The sequence below is a fragment of the Protomyctophum parallelum genome (genome assembly GCF_964188405.1).
Source record: "Protomyctophum parallelum genome assembly, chromosome: 6".
Taxonomy (NCBI): domain Eukaryota; kingdom Metazoa; phylum Chordata; class Actinopteri; order Myctophiformes; family Myctophidae; genus Protomyctophum; species Protomyctophum parallelum.
The window spans coordinates 35,252,911-35,277,001 of NC_139701.1; the positions used below are offsets into that span (position 1 = coordinate 35,252,911).

Consider the following 24,091-nt stretch of genomic DNA (forward strand, 5'->3'; position numbering starts at 1 on the left):
CACAAGAATACATTATGTAAGACTAAGAAGTCATGCTGGAATGGTGTTCACAAGATGATAGTTGTGTTGTCTAACCACATTCAAACTAAATTGTGAGAAAACAGTGCAACCGCCATGATGTGGCCCACTTACTTGACCCATGTTGTTGATACATGCTCTGCAACTGTTGACCAGAGACATATTTTATGGTAGCAAAACAGAATGCAGACTCAACAACGTGTGAAGGGTCTTGGTTTACAGAAAGCAGAGGTGACCTTGAGTGCAAATTCTTGAGTCCGTTGTCTGTCACAACTAGAAAGAAAGAAATCAATCAATCAATCAATCAATCAATCAATCAATCCTAAAATATAGGAAATAAGCATTATTGTCGCTGTCGGGCAGAAACCATATTTTATAAATTTTCGTTTGTGTTTGGGTTTTACCAATATTGAACCAAGTATATAAAAGTGCTTCTGACTAAACCCCTAACTCCATTGGATCCACAAAACTGTCTACCTAACTCCAACTTTAGTTATTTTTTCCATAATTGATTAGAAAGATGGAGTCAGACAGAAAGCATCTCCACATTAATGATCATAAACTTCCTAACTCCACTTGAGCTGTATTTGGTACATTGAAGTATCTGACAATGTATAAGTTCAACATACCAACTTTGATGAGGCAGTATTGTGTTGACTTGAAAAGTTTATATTTTGGACATATAATAGAGCTGTTTCCAGAGATAATTAACCACTTTAACACTGGTGTGGTGTCTTAATTTTAGACATAGTGGGGTCGATTTAGGACTTCTATTTTACTTACTTCTATATTACTAATCTAATTACAGTATTATGATCTGGGGGCGTGTAGTATGTCATATTGCAATTTTGGGCATGTTAAGAAGCGCTTTTGACACCCCGCGGAGTGCGCAAAACGGCCTTGAATTAGTCATGGGTGTGTTTAAGGCGTGTTTGAGACGTACCCAATCAACATGTCCGTACTATTCTCTTTACCAGTCAGCTGATGTCACATACGGAATGCGCACTTTGGGGGTCGTGGTATGACATTTCTTCAGGCTGGCACCATAGAAGACATGACATGCCTTTGTCACATTTGGGTTAATTATTCCTATTGCACTGCATGCTGTCACCTTTATGCCTCAAAAGAACAGACCCATCTTTCAGATCGGAATGGAATTGCGAGTAGATAGCAGCATATTGGCAAATTGGCAATTAATTAATTAATTCGATAACGATAGAACCATGTACCATACAGCGAATGAAAGCAAGATTCCTAAGGAATATGGAGATTTTTACATTTAATAAAACGGTTGAGAAATGAGAGAACCATGAGTGTTTATAGGCTAATATCAACGTTTTTTTATGAAAGACCAAACGGGCTGTGAACTTGAAGAGCTCAATCACCATCCCGACAGAAATATAGCCTAGTGCATGCATGTATATGCACTGTTGCACTTGCACACAGTAGCCTACACACGCTCTTTATTTGTTTCTATTGAAAAACACCAGTAAAATAACGTTTATTATATTTTATTTCATTCAAGTCACGACGAAGGAATGAGTTGAATGCGTGCTGCGTAATGCTGTGGCCCCGATGGTATGGTCTTCGCTGAGTTCGCTCGTAGCATTTTATTGAAGGAGACTTGAATCGGGTGTGATACAGCATATGAAAGCACATTTCCCACGGATTATGGAGATGTTTTTATTTATTTTTAAGGTTGAGAAATGAAAGAATTATGGCCGTTTCTAATCTCAACATTTTTTTTTTTAAAGACGCAAAACTGCCATGTCTCATAGAAACAAGTAAATAGGTCTATAAAAATAAGCGCATATAACAGGGGTCTGTAACCTATTTTAAATGAAGTGCCATGTTTTTATTTTCTAAATAGTGAGTCTGCCATATCCAGATTAATTTGAATGACACCACATTAAAATAAAAAAACATATTTTGATTGTCCACAAATATAAAGTTCTTCCTTCTTTTTAAATATGTTCTTGCACATTGTTATAATGATCATTATATATCCCCCTGCAGTCAGAGTTCATAGTTTTAATGAATGAATGTGATGCATTGTGAGCTGGTATAGATCTGCTATTTTCAAAAGTAATCTTTTAATTTAATTTTTGGATTAGCCGTCCTTAGTTGGGCAAATGCATTCATCTGGGGATCCTTGACATGGGAATGTGCTGTGTGAGGATCACTGGTTTAAACAACATTAGGAGAAAAGCCCAAATAACCACTTTAGAAACAAGAAAAGCAACCACACAGAAACCACAAGCAACTTTACAGAAAAATAAGCCGCTTATAATAAACAGACATGGCAACACTCTAGCAGCCTCACAGAGCCGCTCAAGTGTCAAATCAAACAGTGCTTTTTGCGTTTATGAGGTGGTCAGACCCACGTCTAATCGTTATGCGCTGAGTGTCTTTAGGTCAAGGGGCTTAATAGCAAATTGCGCAAAGCGAAAATAATTAACATATGGACACTCCCACAATGCTAAAATATTCAGGAACGCGGTAAGCCATAATGTGTGTGCGTTCAACACGGGCCAGTGCGTTCAACACGGGCCGATATGCCTTTCATAATACGAATGTGCGCAGAGCGAGGCCAATTTATGTATTACCATTGGTAAAACGCACCTTCAAAATCTAGCCCTATAGGTGAGAACAAGTTTATATTTTGGACATAGCTGGTTACTGCCCGACATCAGAGATATATAATTATCCACTTTACACTTTAACACTGGTGTGGTGTCCTAATTTTAGACTTTATAGGTGAGAACAAAATAAAAAATAAAATTTTAAGTCTTTTGAAACCTTTACGAAAATTGGAAATCTACAAGCTCAGATCGCTATTTTGGAAATAATTTAGAAAAAATGTTGTGGTTAAGTTGCCATAGTCTTTAACGATCTGCTACCGCTGATGTGGTAAAGAGAAAATGGTATGGAGAGAGAAAAGTAAGAGTGGAGGAAAAACAGGGTGTAAGTCCCCCAGACAGCTCCACATTTAGCCTCGTTTTATATTATTCAGACTCAGAAGTCTTATCACAAAGGAGTGCATGTACAAAGACACAGGCACAGTAAAGGCATACAGCATACAGCCTTCGCGTCTTCATCTCATTTAATAGTTTCACAGATAGCTCTTCATTTAAAAACAGCTTTTATCCCACCAATTTATAAATGCCTCTCAGATGGAAGTTACTGTGCATATTTATTCGCAGGCAAATGCCAGTTACCAAACGTCAACATGCAGTAAGTGGCCTTTTAAGATTTTAAATGTTATTCCGCAGCTTGACTTCTTTCATTTAACCATACACATTCATATCAATAGGTCTGCTGCCAAAGCTGCTCAACACTGATCTGATATTTATATATAGTCAGTGAGCCTGAGAGAGAATAGAGATATACAAGAGAGGGCAACAGGTTGAAGAGTAATTCAGAGACAGAGGCAGACCGGACAGATATAATTTATAGGATTTATATAATTCCTACTTGTTAGGAAAGGCTTCCATTAACACATATCCTCTCTCCAAAGCATATTTCCTCTGGTAGAGCGTAGACCCTTTGCTAATGGCCTCAGCTCATCTCTTATTCTGTATGAAGCTGTCTTTCATCTCACATAGTAGTAGAGAGGTGGAGACAGAGCGCTGTTTAAAGATGGAGTGCCGTGATTTTTTTCCACACTTAAACATGATCATCAGGTGTATTTAGGTGTATATAACTTTTTCAAAAAAGTGTACAGTATTTGTTAAAATGATGGTTTTATGTGGACACACCCACCAGTTCATTAGGTATGCGTGAGTTTAACCGTAGCACCACCCACCTAATCCAGTCCCTCCGCCTCCTCCTTTAAGACCACCCACTTGTCCTAGTCCCTCCCCCTCCTTATAAAAGGACAGCCCATGGCTCTGCCCTTTTGTTTACAAAATGACAAATTGGTGTCTGTAATGTAACAAGAACTCATGTTTTTGTGAATGTTAGAAGTGAACACTTCCCATATTTCTGAGATATCATATAAGCACCATTATGCACTTATACTGCCACCATCCATGTATAGGCATATAATCCACGCATCCATACCATATCAGATCTGTTTTTTCTGATTTTTTATAATCATTTATTTATTTCCTCCAATTATATTGACCCTATTGTCACAATCAGCTCAGCTCATCATCCAATTAAATCATAGTTTAACAGCAGAATATGATAGATCATTTAGCATGAATAATTTTATTAATTTGCCAATATATTGTAGGCTATTGATTTCCTCCAGCTAAGCACCCTGGCATTAAAACTGTCTAAAACACTTGCACTGCCCTAGGCACATGATGCTCTGGACAGAAGACTCTCCACTCTTGCTCTGATCAAACTCAATTTACAACATGAATGTTCCTTCTGACTGCATTGAGTTTCAGCAAAAGTCGCCAGATTTAAAGAAACAAGCGGCCAAGTCCACAAAAATAAGTCAAAGATATTGCCTTGAATATTTATTAAAACGTTTCAACAACACCAATCCTTTTAACAACATATTAATTTGAGGGTCCTTCACATGAACCATTGGTCAAGTCAACCACATCTCCCCTGAAAGTTACTCCCCAAGTCGCTTGTAATAGCCAGACATGGCAACATGACTTCCAGCGCGACACAACAACAGATTCTAATTCTTGACTTTACAGCCTCGTATAAGTATAGGACCTACATATTGACTACAACAGCCAACAAGAATGCACATGCACTGTGACACTACACTCTGTATCAAAGCCCGACCACTGTGATTATAAAAGAAACAACCTACTCCTTGAGAACAACAAGAGCAACTATACAGCAGAGCAGGGGCCTGTTTCACGAAACTTGGATTAACTAATCCAGGATTTAGGCCAAAGCCAGGCTTTTTAAATCCTGATCTTTACAGCCTGGTTTATTCCGTTCCACTAAAGCCAAGCGAGGCTCAGAATTGGTGGATTTGGCGAGCCGGGATCAGCAAGCCTGGCTTAATAGACAGTCTGGCTTTTTGTCTCTAGACCCATTCTGTAGAACACAGATTTACAGATCATTCTTCTTCATGGGGTATTAAGGCAGTTTGCATCCTTAATAGTTGCATTACAGCCCCCTTCTGTATATCTCATTATCTTTACTAATCTATTCAAGACTTACTGATACAAGGACTTAAGCTTCTAAAATAAATACTGCTGCTGTAATTAAAGAGAGAACATACTCTCAATAGTGGATAGACTGAATGATTAACTACCCCAAAAATATAGTTTACATTTTACCACTACTATTAACTTGAAACAGAATTCTTAATATTGTAAGCATAATGATATTGTCGCATTGTGATATTTGGCCATAACTGAGGGAGCTACCTTTGGGGAAGGGGGTTGTTGTCCAGACAGGGGCCAGACTGGTGAGGGTCATGGGAGCATGCCAAAGTTTGTGCTATTGCCATTGAGAATGCATTGGGCGTTTAAGTTAAATAACTCAGAAACTACAAAACATTTCAAAGTAAAAAGTTCCAGCATGTGTCTCCACAGTAAGCTGAATTTTACAAAGTGTGAATGGAGTTTCTAGGTGAAAGTGATTTTTTTGAAGTGCCACTATCTGCCTATAAATGTCTCAAATTTGAAAGCACTATATTTCTAAAACTATGAAACATTTCAAAGATTCCTTTTCAGGCACACATGTCCACCGTAGGATGAACCTAAATAGGTTTGAATGGGGTTTCTAGGTGTAAGTATGTAGGACTAGTAGTGGGTGAAATGTTACAATGGTAATTTGTTGTAAAACAATGAGTAATGGTAATATTTAGTGGTTTTCACTTTTACAAAAAAATAATAATAATATAATATAATTATTATTCTTAACCGTGCACTGCATTTGCACGACAGCAAACCTATTCATGGGGAACATTCACCAAAAGCAGCTGATCTACAAGCTCACAAGCTGTCATGATGTTGTGCAGCCTATATATTTTGGTTATTTGATTTTATATAGTGCTTAAATTAGTCCTTTAATGCAGACCGATACAAATAAGGCAACATAAACCCATAATAATTGAATAAATCTGGAAAACATCATTGGTTTGTGATCAGTTTGACTGCTTAATGAACAGTAAAGACATCAGGATTAAACATGGCTGGTAGCCTGGTCCGGAGCAGGCTAAGTCCAAAGCATTAGTTTCCATGGTAACTAATGTAGCATCACTTTCATGAAACCGAATCAAGCCTCAACATATCCAGGTTAACTGGTTAAATTAATCTGACAAGATCAACCAGCTTTCATGAAACCGGTTAATCACTGATCCAGGATATATTAAGCCAGGATATGTGTTAAAGCCCGGCTTAATCTCTAATCCAAGTTTCGTGGAACAGGCCCCAGGTAGGCTATAGGTTTGTTGTGGTTTCCTTGATTATCCTGAGGACCCGACGTGAACATTTACTTGCTTCCAATCTAACGGAAAACAGTCTGCTCTGCTGTGAACTGGTAATGTGTGAAATGACTGTTTGAAAATCTACCACACAGTTAGGCACAGCAGCAAACTGTAACTGTAAATATATAGAGGGGGAGGTGCGTGTGTGCGTGCATTTTTTTTTACGTCACACTATCCGTGTTTACTTCATTGGCCCGTTTGACCGTCAAGTGTTCAGCTTCCAGGAAGAAACCCTAAATACAAAGTTATTACACCATTGCACATAAAAACGACTCCAGGGTGTCTAATGAAGTACTGTCACCCCATAGACACATGAAAAGCTGGAAAAATAAAAAAATTGTGGCACTCCATCTTTAATTGAATAAGGAGGGAATACACACATATGCATGAACACAAACATGCACATGCATGGATGCACATTTTGTATACAGAGTACAGACACAGATTCGCATATGACAAGGATACACACACACGCGCGCACACGTAGAGACTTAACCCAGTACCTCTACTACACTCACTGGCATTAATGCTCCGGTTGTCATTAAGGGAAATTATTGTATCTGTAGAAACAGCGTAATTATCTTTAATCCATTGATTAATGAGGGAATGCCATTTTTTTTTTTTTTTTCCAGTTTTTCATGTGTCTACTTCATTAGACACACTGGAGTCGTTTTCATGTGCAATGGTGTATTAACTTTGTATTTAGGGTTTCTTCCTGGAGGCTGAACCCTTGACAGTCAAACAGGCCAATGAAATAAACAGTAATATAGTGACATCACACTATCAGCCCCTCCCCTAACCCATCCCCTTTATCATACTACAGCTGTGGGTGCGGCTTCAGTTCAGGTGGATCACCACGCACCAGGCAAACCAGGCTTACTTAAAGGACCACTTCACCACTTTTCAACATATCTTCATATAATAGGTCCTCACTAATAATCTTGAAAAAATGGCGCAATTCTTTTCTACTCGGTCTGTGTCTCATAGGAGGGCTGTGGGCAGTTCAGAAACCGTCTTCCAGTGACATCATCGATGGGGAATACAAGCTAATAAAAACTGCAGGCTTTCTAGTCCTGAAAAGTTGCAATGCGAAAATGGAAGCCATCGTTCTCATGATAATGAAAATCTAAATATTTTTGTAAAAAAATATTGTTTAAAAAATAATCTGCCTAATGATGATGTCACTGGAAGACGGTTTCTAAAGTGCCCACAGCCCTCCTATGAGACACAGACTGAGTAGAAAAAAATCGTTCCATTTTATCATGATTATTAGTGAGGACCTATTATATGAAGATAGGTTGAAAAGTGGTGAAGTGGTCCTTTAATGAACTGGTGAGCGTGCCCACATAAAAGAAACATTTTAACAAATATTGTACACTTTTTTGAAAAATATTATACCTCCTTACAATAAGACCTGATGATCATGTTTTAGGTTGGGGGGGAAATCACGGCACTCCATCTTTAAATATCCTTTGGGGATTCATAATATTATGGGCAGCAACTTATCCATTGACCTGATGATGGAAATAAGAACTGTGAGTAAGCTCAAATCCTTGTTCAGTTAGAGCCGTATTAGGACAGGTTTAGTGTTAATACTTAATACAGATTACGGGGCCTTAAAGGACAACTTTAGTTTTTTTCAACCAAGCTTCATGTTTTAGGATGTTATTAGAGAAACTAAAAGATGAGTGTTCTTTTTTTCTTTCATTTGCTGCTTTCTTTCATTTTTGGGATTTTAGCTATTTTTGATAGGGGGGCGGGGGCATTCGAGCATGGGGCTAAACATGTATTTTTTTTACAAAATACAGTAAATAATAAAAAATATTATTATTTTTTATTATTTACTATAGTCCTAATAAACCCCAGGAAATTACATCTGGCCACAAAAATCCCAGGATCTACTGAATGTGAAGGTAGCCTACTGGGGGGAAGCCACACTGTGTGTCATAGGCTCAATATGTCACTTTGACACATTCAGTAGAACTCGTGATCTTTTGTGGCCAGATGAAATTTCCTGGGGTTTATTAGGACTATAGTAAATAATTAAAAAATTAATTGCTATAAAATGTTGTAAAAAAATACATATTCAGCCCCATGCTCGAATGCCCCCACCCCGTCAAAAACAGCTAAAATCGCTAAAACAAAAGAAAGCAGCAAATGGAAAAGAAATAACACACATCTTTTACTTTCTCTAATAACAACCAAGTTGTCCTTTAACTTCAGCAGCCAGTGTGCCATCGTCGTAACACACAACATCTGTCAGACAGCGTCCTCACAGCTCAGTGTGTCACCATGTTCACACCAGCAGGCCGAGTAGTGGGAGATTGATGGCATGTCAGTGAGTGGCTGGCAGAGCTCCCAGCATCGCTTCATGGATGTGTCACTCTTATTGTCACAGAGCTATGATGCTTCCTGTGTGACCTCACTCACTGCACATTCCTGGAATGGCTTGTTTTCCCTTTTTTCCCTTTTTTTCTTTTTACCTCCGGGAAAAGGTTAAGCATCATGACGCATCATAATGAATGATATTTCTGGCTGACATTGGCTGGATGTTTTCATTAAACCACTGAATGGTTTTTGATCAGTGGTTCCCAAACGCTGTGCAGAGGCACACTACCGAGACAACTGCAGTGCTTTGGGATTTTGTGAGAACCACACATTTATTAATCAAACATTAATACTGCATATTTCTGCTGTCGGGGAGAAACCACCTAACACCAAAAAAAGATATACCTTCTTCAGGAAATGATGAAAACCTTATATATTGATTTTTTTAAAACAATGCAATTGCAATGCAATACTGCCTCATCAAAGTTGGTATTGTGACTTTATATATTGTCAATTACTTGCATGAGATGGGGAGAGGTGGTGCAGGCAGCTGCTTTAGTAGTCAGTTTGAAGGTTAATGGAGTTAAGAGGTTATGTCCAAAGCGCTTTTTAATACTTTTTATTGGTTCAATATATATTTTTAACCAACACACACAGAGGTGTTCAATAGCATTGATTTATGGAAAAAAAAAAAAAAAAAAAAATGGAGTTAGGTGGTTTCATCCCGATAGCGAAGTTATGAATACATTTTTGCTTACTAAATCAGTATGCATTTGTGCGCACATATTTCCCGATATAGAGGCAAATTCTATATCCTATACACCTATATAAATACACTATCATATCACAATCATAGGCGAAAGTGTAAATCATTATTTTTTTATTGTTTTATTTTTCTTTTGTATATATATCCTCTCTTCATAATGTAAATAGTATCCCAAGCCAAGCGGCACACTTTACTACTTATTTCGATGGAAATAAGCGAATTAGCACAAAAACCCAACCCCCATTGAGGGCTTATGGTAGGGGAAATAGCCAATAATGCACTTTTGCACAAAATAACACCTGGACCTCTTTGGTCAGGACGTAACAACTACAAATAAAGGTAAGAAAGCCTTCTAGTATGGAATTCTCCTTTAATGGAGTGTGATGAAGAGAACATATTTTGATGTTCAGAGGACTCTGGTGCATGGAGATGATGAAGGATCTTCAGCGTTAGGCTCAGTTCCAAGAAGCTATAAGATACAGGGCCTGACAGTGAGACCGTTACTTAATTCTGGATCAATACAAGCTCAGTTTTATGTACAGTGACCTGACAAACTGCTGTTTTAGATGCAGGGCTAATGCAGACATAATGCTAATTCAAGCCCCAAGGAATGCTTTCATATACTTGCCAAGACTAGGGCACATTGGAGTCTGATGTATAGGAAACAAATTTGTGTAAACATGCACAAATGCAGTGGTGTACCGATCGCTGACATCAATGGCTGACCAGAAAGGGCGTCCGGAGGACAGGGCGTGGACCACATAATGGCATCCCGAATGGATCACGCTATTTGAGAACCACTGATCTAGATATTAAATGAACCATTAGACTGAATCTGACATGCATTTAAACTTTGACAACTTTGGGGAATATAGAAAGAGGAGTGAACACGATTTTGAAGGAGATGAGAGGAGAGGAGTTGTAATTACCACCCTGGGGCTGAACACATGTCTTCTGGACAGCACTGGAATAGAGATGAGGCCAGAGAGCTGTCAGCTTTTATAACTTCATTTCATATACTGGGCAAATTATTATCAGGTTGGAGAAGAAATTATCACACACACTCACACTCACGCACGCACGCACGCACTATGTTTACCCAGGGTTACTGGACTAAGCTCAAGAACTTGTTTACAGCCAGACCCTGCTCATAGAACATTTCATGGTAGGGGTTCAATGCCTTGTTCAAGGGCACTTCAGCGGTGGTATTTTTTAACGTGCCGGTCCGGGGATACGAACTAGCGACCTTCCGATATCAAGACCGCTCTGCAAACCGTTCGGCCACCGCTGCCCACTTACACACACACATTATTGTAGGGATGTCGCTCGCCCCAGTCAATTATTTATCTGCCCTGCATTCATGAACTCTAGTTAACCCCTACTAAGGTCCTGTCAACTCCTATTCTTCTACTGCCAGTGTATTCAATTCAATTCAATTCAAAGGGCTTTATTGGCATGAGAAAACATACGTTTACATTGCATTACATCAGCTTCAGCTTGTATCACATGATGATACATGCTGAAGTTAGCATGAAATAAAGGGGCATTCACTTTGAAAATTATAAGAGTGCTGATCAGATTCAGCATTGACAATAGGAGTGAAAGTGATTGGTGATCAGTCCTGTTTATTGGTGGGTTTCAGGTGAGGGGTTTTTGCATTCAGTGTTTTGCAGAGCAAGAGAGCCATATGGTGGATACAAGGTAATCGTCCTTATAGTAGAAATATGTTGTTGTTATTATCATTCCTGTGCAGTTGTTTGTTATTAGTGGGATGTGGGTCTGTCAAAGTTGTGTGTGTGTGTGTGTGTGTGTGTGTGTGTGTGTGTGTGTGTGTGTGTGTGTGTGTGTGTGTGTGTGTGTGTGTGTGTGTGTGTGTGTGTGTGTGTGTGTGTGTGCATGCATGAGTGTCAGAAGTTAGCTGTATTGAGCATCAGATCAATGGCCATCTCAACACTTTAACCCTTCTAATAGCCCTGGTGGATACAACCAGCCTAATGCAATGCATCAGCAAGCCCTCAGCCGTAACAGAAACTGAAGGGTTGAATGCCTCAACATTGGGATCCTAGAAAACCACATCACAGGCAATTACCCAGTGATAGATAGATGATAGTTTTGTTATTCAGATGTTATTTGCTTGTTCACAGATGCACATCTACATTATTGAACTGGATATATGATGTTTGCTTATTCACAGATGCTATTTATGCTTTGTACATGATTTAAATAGATATATGGTGTTTGCTTGTGCTGCTTGCTTGTCTACAGGTGTTTGTCATTTAGATAGATGCTAGGTTTGATGTCGACCTCGTATCCTAGTTAACTTGTAGCACCTGCTTGTTTTCTTAGCACTCTTACTTAAACTTACTCCACTGCGTACCCTGTTGTTAATCAACTAGGTTTTATGCTGTTCACTTCGTTCTTGCACTTAAATAAATTAAAACTACGTCAATTTGTGTTGTGGCAGACACTATATTATATTATAGTGACTTCATAGTAACTTATTGAAGTTGTAAAGAAAATGTAAAAAAAGAAATAGAAAAATTTTACCAGTGAAATATTATTAAAAAATGTGCTTTTGTTTAATTGACAAGTTACATAGTATTCGAGTATATAATGGATTTTGAACAAAAGTTGCTCGGAGAGAAACACAGCCATACTACAAAGTACAAACTAGGTTTGTGCTTACTTAATCTGTGTGTGGGGAATCTCACTGTGGACTTTATGTCCCTAACACAGAATGGGAACTACTGTACGTCTGTCTACCTAATCTTTCCACTTAGGAGGAAAAGAGCCATGTCAACGTGGAGACACAGCGGTTAACAGAGCACGACGGAGGGACCTTAGTGGTAATTGTCTGTTAGAAATGTCCTTGGTCTGCTCCCTGGCGTCTCTTTGGCTCTCATTAGGTGGAGGCAGTGACCATGATGGATGGGAACTAGCCCCGTCTCTGTCTGCTAGCTGTGGTGTGGGTCGCTGTTGGTCACTATGTTAGACTGTAGGTGGCAAATCTTTTTCTCGCAGAGAATAAGCAAGATATTGTCACATCACAGGTTTATAGAAAACAACTAAAGCGAGTGAAATTATTTGTTGTAAAAGCTCCAATCATTTGCAGGAAATTAAGGCAAACTTAATATAGAGATAGAAAGACAAGGAAATGTGTTTATTTCTGAATATTTGCTAACTACAACATGCAACTTCACTACCTCTGGGACTAAATGGGAAATGACTGAGATGATTGCACCACATTGCCCTTATAGTTTTACACTTAATTACCTTTGCTGGATCTATACCATATGGGCCCTTGGGCACCAGGGGGCCCTAAAAAAGGGGGGGGGGGGGATTCTGAAGTTTCCCCCACTAATCAGAATGATTAGTGTCTAAAAAAATTGTGTTTTATTGTCTCCACCAGGCCGAAGGCATGTGGGGAGAGTATGTTTTGCACTTCGTCCGTCCGTGTGTCCGTCCGTCCGTGTGTGTGTCCGTCCGTCCGTGTGTGTGTCCGTCCGTGTGTCCGTGAACAGCTAATCTCGGCCACCGTTAACCCGGTCGATGCCAAATTTTGCACACACACTCCCTGGATGCCAACGATGAACCTCTGCCCCAAACTTTCCAGAACGGCCTGTTATAGCGCCACCAGGAGGCCGCTTTGTGCAAAACAAGTTTTTTCACAGTACACCTACAGATTTTGTCCAAACATCACGCAAATTAGTACACAGTCTCTCTAGAGCCATTCAACGAAACGGGTCTATCAGATTTCTCAGACTCCATCCTGATTGGTTAAGATTGGCTTCCAAAGTTCACAGGAGTGCTCAGTTTCAAACAAAATGCTGCAAATCATGAACACATCGCGTGATTTCCGTGAAATTGTGCACGCACATTCCCACTAGGCCGAGGACGAAATGCCACATGAACAATTTCAACTCAGCCTCAAGGTGGCGCTATAACTGGCCCAAAAGTGTTTTTACCTCTAACTGCACGGATCTGTGGATAACCTGGTGGAGACCTGTGCCCAGAAGGGCACTTTTTCTAGTTGTAGCTGAGAATGCAGCTGAAAAGTGCAACAATGTGTGTAGATTATATTGGCTGTTCAAGGTGGGTGCATGTGCCCACTGGGCTGTATGAGGTCAGGTGGAGAGGTGATTCTGGTGGAATAAAAGACGTGAGCCGCCAGTCACAGGTTCGATTCCCAAGCCCAGCGGCCTTTGCTTGCGTGTCACTCAGCGACTCTCTCTCCCTGTTTCACTGAAATTGTTCCCTGTAAACAATCGCGAGGTTACCCTGCTCTCTAATTGTTGACACAGAGAAGGCAATTCGAACCATACTGACAGATACAAATGAAGATATTTTATCAGATCAATAAATACATATTTATCAATCACAGACGGACACAAATTGTACAACATTTTATTTTATTCTATTGCTGATTTGATTTGATTCAACATCTTCGGTTTTATGGAAAGCGCTAAACCAGTTTTGATAAGTGCGTTATAAATAGCATTATTATGATACCTCTGATGTTGGAGCTAACTCAGAATGATGCACACACACGCATGAATGACAGCTACTGTACCAGTGAAAACCCACAGGATGAAAAGGTGAGATCAACATGCCAGAAATGTGCAGCTGCTCAACTGAGCACACAGTAGTTTGACAATGTCAAATACCCTCTGATGCCCTATAAAACTTTAAAAAGCCATTCAAATATGCACTATCTATAGCCTATTATTCACCATGATTGGCCAAACTCAGCCTATATGATCAGCATGGTCCTTCTTAGTATACACAGTGAAGTCCAGAGTGTCCACTTAACTTGTGATCAATCAATGCTTGTGTCTGTGGTGGGTGATGCGTGTCTGAGTGGCATTCATGGCTCTGAGAGTTGAACCCTCCACATATATTGCAGTCATTTAAGTTTAACCCATCCAGGATGGGAACCCCTCTTGGTGTTTTAAGCTTTATGTTGTACTTTAGCTATTGAAAAATAGCAGATCTACAAGCTACAAGCTTGTAGATCTGATATTATTGAAAAATCGTGAAAATGTGTTGCAAATCTTTGAATATATATTCTAACTCAAATCTTTTCTTCTGGGGGGGTCCCTGGAACTACATATTTTCAGATGGGGGTCCGCAGCCAAATTCAGATCATTCTGGGGGTTCTTGACATGAAAAGGCTTGGCTGAGCACCACTGGACATAGAAACATGTTTTTTTAATCGGCCTCAGGTCTAAATAGTCTAACATTCTACATAAGTAGAACAAGTTTTAACAAGGACATGTGTTAATGAATATTAATGAGAGGCGCTCATAAAAGCAGCAGTAGATTATTGCTGAGGTATATTGATGGTAATGAGGCTCCCTCTAGTGGTTCAGGTCATTATACCACAGAGACTCCTGGTTCACTATTGTTGCAATTCAAACGTTGCAGTGAAACTGCCATGGCATATGTTTGTCTTTGTGCGTTCCAGAGCAGGGGCATGGGGACGCTGACATGTTCTTCTACTTGCTGATTGGGTTCTCGGCCATTAGTTCTGTCTACACGCTGATCTGGGACCTGCGCATGGACTGGGGTCTGTTTGATAGGGGAGCTGGAGAGAACACCTTCCTCAGGGAGGAGATCGTTTATCCACACAAGGTAGAGCTACGTATATGTTTAAGTATCCATACAACACGCACGCACACACGCACGCACGCATGCACACACGCACTCACGCACACACGCACGCAAGTGACACAAATCTGGTATGGGGGTCCCTGGCACAAAATATTTTAGACAAATCAATGTTTGTTGGTGGAAAAATACAGATTAATGTGTCCATTAATGTTTGAGAACCACTGGTTTAAACAACATTAGAAAACAAGCCCAAAAAATCAACTACACTTTATAAACAAGACCAAATAAACGCAACCTACCGTATATACAACCATATTTACAAGCGACTTTTCAGAAACACTGTGGCAACACTTGACAGGCACACATAACATGTCTCTCCCTCTCTAAATGTGTGTCCAGGCGTATTACTATTGTGCAATCCTGGAAGATGTGATCCTGCGTTTTGCTTGGACCATCTCTCTCTCTCTGACCACCATGACCAACATCCCCCATGTGGGAGACATGGTAGCTACTGTGCTGGCTCCTCTGGAAGTTTTCAGGTAGGTCCCGAAATACTCATCAAATGTTACTTTACTAAAGTAAATACTAAAATGTTCCCAAAATAGAAGATCTATGATCTCACATGCGTTACATCGCAACATGTGATCTTACAGTATATATGTGACCAGATTTGACTGAGAGCCTGCCATCACGCAAAGTCCAGCTTTTCACCAGAGGAGAAAAACTTTTTTTTCCCTTCAAAATGAGTTAATAGCACAGGCAGACTCTTCACATACTAGAGCATCTCTGAAATAAGTGTCAGAGCTGAAATGTAAATATGAAATAAATGCTTAAACATGTACTGTAGCTAGGTGTAACGTTAGAGACCACAGTGAACCTTTCAAGCCTGTTTTCTCAACTTCTATAAGCCATATCTCCAAAACTGGTGGGTCAAACTGAACAACCAATATGTCAATTTGAAGCGATGATTCCCTGCTTTCATTCAAAAAAATCCAATGGCAGTCCCTCAGTCAAATGTGGTCACATTATGTGCTATTTTAGAGATTAACTATAAAATAGGGATTCATTTGTTATGGAATGTTTACTGATGATAATTGAAATCTGCGAACAAATTGGGAACGAATTGGAAATGCATGCCCCCCCCCACCGTTGTAAGAAGACTATCTATCTGTCTGTGTCCCTTTTATGCTCATATATCGAGCGCAAATTTGAAAATAGCCGATCTACAATCTCAGAAATTTTAGGAAACATAATCCTGGGCTCCTGGCGCACAATATTTTCATTTGGGGGGGGGGGGGGGGGGGTGTCCACAGCCAATTACACATGAACTTGTCGAGAACCACTGCTTTACAGCACCACAGTGTCAGAGTCAACATCACCCAACTTGTGTTGGCTGTTTGCAGGCGTTTCGTGTGGAACTTCTTCCGCTTGGAGAACGAGCACCTGAACAACTGTGGTGAGTTCCGTGCGGTGAGGGACATCTCTGTGGCTCCACTCAACGCCGACGACCAGACTCTGCTGGAGCAGATGATGGACCAGGAGGACGGTGTGCGGAACCGCGCCGGCAAGAAGGCCAGGAAGAGGTCCTACAGCCTGTCGCTGCGGCGCCCCCTGCTGTCCTCACAGTAAGGAAACAAACTGCACCGTCTTTATATCGTTTAGTCATAGTCTTTTGAATAAAATTTATTTTAGTTTTAGTCATATTTTAGTCATCTGAAACACTTTAGTTTTGGTTTACTTTTAGTCGAGTAAATATAAGATTTTAGTCGACTACATTTACAGTTGATTTTGTCTACAAAAACATATTTTGGGGGGCCTTGATGGCTGATGCCTGATTTTACACTTGGTTGCATGCTGAAAATAGCTACAACGCGTTGTGAGCTTGTACATCTGCTATTTTATTTGGAGGCCCACTTGCAATATCCTCACAGCCCACAGGTTGAGAATCAGTGCACATAGCACACTGTGCACAGCATAATGTAGTACAATTCAATTCAAAGGGCTTTGTTGGCATGAGTAAACATACGTTTACATTGCCAAAGCAAAAAGCACAATACAACAATACAATAATACAATCAAAACAAACATTATGTACATTTGAGTCAGAGGGCTGTATTTTGCGTGTCTTAAGTACCAGGTCTTATTACTTAACTTAAGACCTGGAGGCGTGATCAATGCCATTTGGCTATTCCAATTTCTGAGTGGCCAAAGAGCATTGACCACGCCTCCAGGTCTTAAGTTAAGTAATAAGACCTGGTACTTAAGACACGCAAAATACAGCCCACTATCTTCAATAGATCAATTTCTATGTACCTAGTCTTTAGGGTGGTTGTGTTCCATTAGTCATGTTTTCGAAATCTCCGTGTGTGGTTGTAATCCGTGGTAGTATGTGTCTCTGATGTCTTGGTACAATGGACAGATGGTTAGGAAGTGTAGCTCGGTTTCCACTTCATTTTGTGTGCAGTGGGTGCATAGTCTGTCTTCTCTCGGGATACAGGTCTGCCTATGACAGTCTTTCTCGATCGCAAGACTGTGCTCACTGAGTCTACCTAGTTAAGATTTTTCTTTGTTTTGGGTCGGTCACGGTGCTCAGGTATTCTGCCACTGTGTATTCTCTGTTTTGGGCCAGATAGTATTATAGTTTACTCTGCTTTTGTGTTGCTTCTTTCCAATGTGATAGTTTTCCTTTTGCTGTTTTATAATTTGGTTTAGTCCAATGGGTTTTCTATCTCGTGGCTCTGTTTGTGTTTGTGCCCAGAGTTCCAGGGCCAGCTGGCTGAGGGGGCATCTCTAGAGTTTTGCTGTGTGTGAGTGCCTTGTTATGGAGTGCATCTGGGTCACTTTCTTTTAGGTGGTTGTAGAACTTAAGTGCTCTCTTTTTTTATTTTGATTACGAGTATCGTCCTAATTCTGCCCTGCATGCATTATTTGGGTGTTTTTCGCTGGGTACGGAGAATGGATTTGCAGAATTCTGTGTTTAGGGTCTCGGTTTGGTGTTCATCCCATTTTTCAAGGTCATGGTTTGCTAATGGTCCCCAGATCTCGCAAGCATAGAGGGAAATTGGTTCTATCACAGCCAGGTTTGAATGGATGTCTATTTTGGTGTTTATTTTGATGGCATAGAATGCCCTTCTTGCCTCGTCTCTCAGGTCCTTTACAGCTTGGTTGTAGTTCCCTGTGCTGCTGATGTTTAGGCCGAGGTATGTATAGTTTTTTGTTTGTTCTAGTGGGATTGTATTTGGGAAAAATGTATGGTTTTGGCAGCTGGATCTTTTTTGAAATATCATGATTTTAGTCTTAGTTATAGGTTCACTGTCAGGGCCCATGTCTGGGAGAATTTGTGTAGGAGATCAAGTTGTGGCTGTAGTCCTTCCTTGGTTGGAGACAGCAGCAGCAGGTCATCTGCGAAAAGTAAGCATTTGATTTCTGTGTTTGCCAAGAGGATGCCTGGAGCTGTAGACTGTTCTAACATTTTTGCCAATTCGTTGATATATATGTTGAAGAGTGTTGGACTCAGGCTGCATCTCTGTCTAACTTCTCGGCTTTGGGGGAAAAAGTCTGTGTGCTTTTCGCCTATTTTAACTGTGCATTTGTTGTTAGTGTACAATACATTGATGTGTACAGTCAGAACTAGGAAACATTAACAGCATGTGTCATTCTGTCCATCCTTCTCTCTAGATCCAAGAAGGACACCAAGGTTCTGATTGAGGACACGGATGACGAAGCTTTCAGCTGAGTCCAGGGTGTCGCACATGCACACACGTGCGCGCACACACACACACACACACACACAAATGCATGCACATACTGTACACAAAAACAACCACATAATGCAAAAGAAAACACTTGAGCAACATAGACATACTGAAGCACAACAAGCATAGTTGAGTATTGCTACAGTTTTAGGGGTTAGCAGTTCCACTTTTTCCATGTTATACAGAAGGCGTGAGAGGCTACCGCACTAGCCTGGTTTCCAGCCTGCTTCGCTGCATTCCGTGATTTGTTTTGTCTCTCCAGCGAGACAAAACAAATCACGGAACGCCGCGAAGCAGGCTGGAACCCAGGCTACTACTGCACAGGAATGGCACATATCTGGAAGGACACCAACGTCTTTGCTCTTTTCTAAACAAGCTTTTTAGGTTGTTGTCTTCATTTTGAGACATTTGTATTATTTGTTTAAATTTATTTCATCTTTTCCATGGAATTATTTTGGAGGGCTGCATAGATTAGTTATAGAGGACTGTTGTTTACATGCTTATTTTTTACTACACCAGGATTGACAGGGAGAAAACAAGCCAATCAAGAGACTTATACTAAACAATAATAACAGAAACATGAGGAAGGACTCAACAATTCTCAAACATATCAAGAAAAATCAACTGGTTTCAACTTGTTGGTTTATATTTTCTACTCCACCACTTTCGGTTGGTTGATTTTGTTTATTGAGTTTTAATAAAGTCAGTGTACAACAGCAACCCTGGAAGCACTTGCCGGAAAAGTGCATTTAATACATAAAGAAAACATTTAAAAAAAAATCTGAATATGTTTTGATTCAAATATGTTTCTAGTCTGTGAAGTTGCTTTGTAATATATTTTTTAATGTGCATTATTACTCTGATATCATAGTTATGTACTACTATGTGTTATTTATAAGAATGGAAATAGCTCGAGCATTTGTGCAATTTTTGTTCCTGTATTTTCTAATGTTTGTAATACTGGCTTTACAAAGCTAATGTCTTGAACACCTTCTGTGGACTTCAGGACAAAGACTTTCCTACTAATGTCGTCGTTCTCACCTGTCTAGGCCTGAAATTAGGGTAAACATAAGAGTTTCAACAAAACTCCAATCAAACGCCACCATGTTAATGTAGTCATTTATCTCAAAGTGCCCAATGTGCATTGCTATAACTGCCAAAGCTTTAGTTCCATGAATGTGTCTCTGTCTAAACTTGCTTCCTCCATTTAACCTGCTTAAAGGGTGCAAGAGTGGGAGCCCAAGGGAAAGTAACACGAATGGCGTGATTCTGTAATTGTTTTGAATACGTAATTGATTGAACTGTTTGATGGGGACAGTTTTGGTCTTTGTAGGTTTTTAATCTACTGCTGGAAGCCCAGTTGATATATGATTAGTATTGCTTGTATTGTTGTTGTTATTATTATTATTATTATTATTATTATAAATGTTATGTTGAATGTAACAGTAATGTTCAGGTGTTCAACAGAGTTGCATGTTGAGTTATTTCTACACAGAACAGGTGCAATGTGATGCACTCATCACGTCATTGTGTGCCGTAATGTTCACTGTTGCCTTGTTCATTTTAGCACCTTTTTTTTTAAATACTTGTACTGTTGTGAATTTCGTTCATGTATAATTGTGTTTTGAATGAGCAACACCAGGGATAAAAAAAAATACATCTGACATCCATCATCAGCCTTTTTTCTGTTTTATTTTTTTTTAATCTTCAACTCCTCATGTACTAATAGTACTATACACAAACACATACTGTACAGTATACATGCTCAATTGCTCACACAGATGCCCCTACTTGGTGTGGCTGCATGCCTTGCAGACTGAACAATATGTTGTGAGCAACAATCGTTATCGGTTGTAACTTTGAAGGTTGGTTGCCAGCTCCTGTCTCAGGGGTCTTTGGCCACTGTCTTTCAGAAGGAAATAATTCTCTTTAGATGTAATAGTTTCCATTCATGCTCTCTCTTCCTCTTTAACCATTATCCCAAACCCAGAGAGCAGAGACACTATGGTGTTTATTACCCACAAGAAGGAACTTAATTTTTTCCTCTGCTTCTGTTTTCCCATTGTTGGTAAAAGAGAAGATGCTTAATGGTTGCACAATCCTGTTTGTACAGTACAATCCCTGCTTAAAGGTTTGCATTTATGGCCTTTTGGAAGATAGCTTGCCTATCCAGGTAATAACTTCACTTACTGTCAGAGACACGCACGCACGCACGCACGCACGCACGCACGCACGCACGCACACACACACACACACACACACACACACACACATCATTGTCAGTCTCTCTCTGACTGTGTTGCTTGTGTATGTGACAGCAGCACAACCCTACAGCAGATTGTTTTGTAGTAAGGCTGTATGTATCTGTTGTCTTGCCTGCATGCTGCTTTAGTTTAACAATGTACATAGACTTAATTTATTTTACATTACGTGTATATTAACGATCATTGTATCTTCTGAGACAATGGCTGGTTTCATACATTTAAATGTTCTTTGTTTTTGTTTTTTGCTCTAAAACAAGCAGTATTTTTTGAGGGGCTTTTTTGATTGTTCACAATCCTGCACTCTTTTTTTCATGTGTAAATCAATCCAAATGTGTTTGTAAAAAAAGAATAGACCATAGAAAAAATATACATAGAAACGAAGAAACTGATTCTGGATTGTGATTGTGTGTACCTTGTTGGTGATTCTACCTTATTTCCGGGCTCCATCATCCCCGGGGTTTGCGTCCAGGGCTTGTGGAGGAGATGGGGGAGAGGAGGCAAGGGCAGTTTCTGTAGCCTACACTTCTACTCTTGTATATGAGTATATCGTTGCTGTCGGGTGGAAACCTTGTATGTCCAAAATTGTTCCTTTTTTATTATTATTTATTTTATTGCAGGTCTACAAGGCAAGTCACATTGCAACGCATTGTGAGCTTGTAGATCGGCTATTTTCACTACTCTGTGCGACACTCTTGTATGATGAACTAATGCATTAATTTATGTAAACAAAAATAAAGGTGTCTGGCCGACGACAACGATATGAGTCCAAGGGAGAGAAAACACGTGAGCATAATGTACGTCCCTTCAATCATTCCCTTGGTTGAGGAGTATGACACAGGAACTGACCCCAGTCCAGAGTACAGACAACAAGATACTGTTGGAGAAACAACTCCTGACTGATGGTCTCATTGAGCTGTAGCCAACTACTTTTGCTGTCAGTAATAGTGAAAGTAAGTTGATTATGTCACAGATCTAGGATCTATATGTACACACTGGGGGATCTTTTTAATATGCCTTCAAGTGTATGGAGGTCAAAACTAAAACAAAATTATCTTCAATTGACTGATGTCTGTTATTTGTAGACATGGTCATGGAGATACACTAGTATGTATAACCCACTGACAATAATAGGGTTACTTTGTACAGTTTGATTGTTATGATGATGATGATGATGATGATGACGATGACGATGACGACGATGATAACGCAAGCCCTGATATCACATTTTCTCATGGGTGATAACTGATATCCACTCGTTTTTACTGCTTGCTGAAACCTCATGATGTAAAAGTCCTAGATATCTCTGCATCTTCCTCTGTCCAATCTCTCAATGTTGTAACCTTTCTCTGACTTATGTAGGGGAACGTAATAGTACCTGTAGTTTGCTAGGTTGTACTTTGATAAGATAGAGAAACAAGATACAAATTTACAAATATGTTACGTGGTTAAATGTGATTTTAAGATAGATAACACTAAAAGAAAGGAAAAGTCTTACACTCCGACCCAACCTCTGACTGAGTTCCCTTTTATGGAGTAGTTTGTAAATGTTGAGTGTATAACACTGTGCTATGATGGTTTTCCTGATGATATTTGTATTTCTGTATACACTTTGGTGATTCTGTCTGGGTTTTATAAACCACGCTTATTTTTAAAACTCTCGCCCTGTGTCTGACCTGTTTTTTTTTCCTGATAAGAATGACTAGCCTACTGTGAACCATTAATGCACGTTTAATCATAATACATAAAGCAGACAGCCCTGTGATTAAACCTTCAGCATTACACTGCAACCACACTGTGGCTACCTTTTTATTCACAATGCAAAGTTATTGTACTCTTAAATTAAGACACATTTACATTTCATTATATTCATAATCATAAGACATTGAATTAGAGTGAGCTGAGACTGCTGAGTGAGTGTTTGGCATGAGTCTGACTTGGACATTGTGTGGCTAATTGTGCAGAGAGAAAAGTGATATTAACTTCTTTGTGCAATGTTGAATTTATACTTGGCTCGTGCACTTTACTAGAAATATATATATTTCAAAGTTCTCCAGAATTGAACTAGGAGATCTGGGACTTGAACATGGAACCTCTGTGTTGAGAGCCTGATCATCAGACCAGTACACCATCTCTCATAGTTGTTGTAGTGTTTTTTTGTATTAGGTAAAGTTGAAAAGTATTAGTGGACTGGGATTTGAACATGAAATATCTGTGATGAGAGAATATGGGAAAGCGGACAGATTTGTGTTGATCGCATGACTATGTTGGAATGGGTACTACATAGTAGCCATTTTTCACGCAAATTGATATACAGTATAGGCCTACACTATCTCCATAGTCATGCGATCAACACAAATCTGTCCGCTTTCCCATATTCCATCCTGATTGGCTAAGATTGACTTCCAAAGTTTGCAGGATTGCTCCACATTTTGAACAAATAATTTTTGGGGAATGAACACTACACTTCTATAGAGTAGGCTAGCCTACTAAGAAACATCGCTCAGGGATGGTATAGTTGTCTAATATTCACTATAATGCCAAGAAGAGCATGGTACTTATATGTAGAACTAAAGAAGATCTAGAACTTAAGTTTCCTGCCTTTCATCTGTCTGGTCAAATTATGAATGTGTCCAAAATTACAAAATATCTTGGGCATATCATAACAGATACCTTAGAGGCATAGAGAATGCATTGGGCATTTAAGTTAAATAACTCAGAAACTACAAAACATTTCAAAGTAAAAAGTTCCAGCATGTGTCTCCACAGTAAGCTGAATAATAAAAAGTGTGAATGTGTCAAACACTCACTCAAGCAGTCTCAGCTGACTCAGCTCACTATAATTCAATGTCTTATGAATGAATATAATGAAATGTAGTGTCTTATAAACCGATGGGGGTTGGGCACTTTGTGTGCAGAACACGAAAATAAAATAATCAATGAA

The 24,091-nt window shown here is 39.6% G+C and overlaps 1 protein-coding gene across 1 annotated transcript in view; it reads left to right on the top strand.

The window, feature by feature from the left end:
* The window catches only part of xpr1a (xenotropic and polytropic retrovirus receptor 1a), a 99,114-nt gene extending 76,315 nt beyond the window's left edge, over nucleotides 1-22,799 (top strand). The window contains exons 12-15 of the mRNA XM_083767780.1: nucleotides 14,986-15,152; nucleotides 15,531-15,670; nucleotides 16,535-16,756; nucleotides 18,810-22,799. Coding sequence (XP_083623906.1) covers nucleotides 14,986-15,152; nucleotides 15,531-15,670; nucleotides 16,535-16,756; nucleotides 18,810-18,867 — 587 coding nt within the window. The 3' untranslated portion in view covers nucleotides 18,868-22,799. The remainder of the gene's footprint in view (nucleotides 1-14,985; nucleotides 15,153-15,530; nucleotides 15,671-16,534; nucleotides 16,757-18,809) is intronic.
* Nucleotides 22,800-24,091: the final 1,292 nt, after the last annotated feature.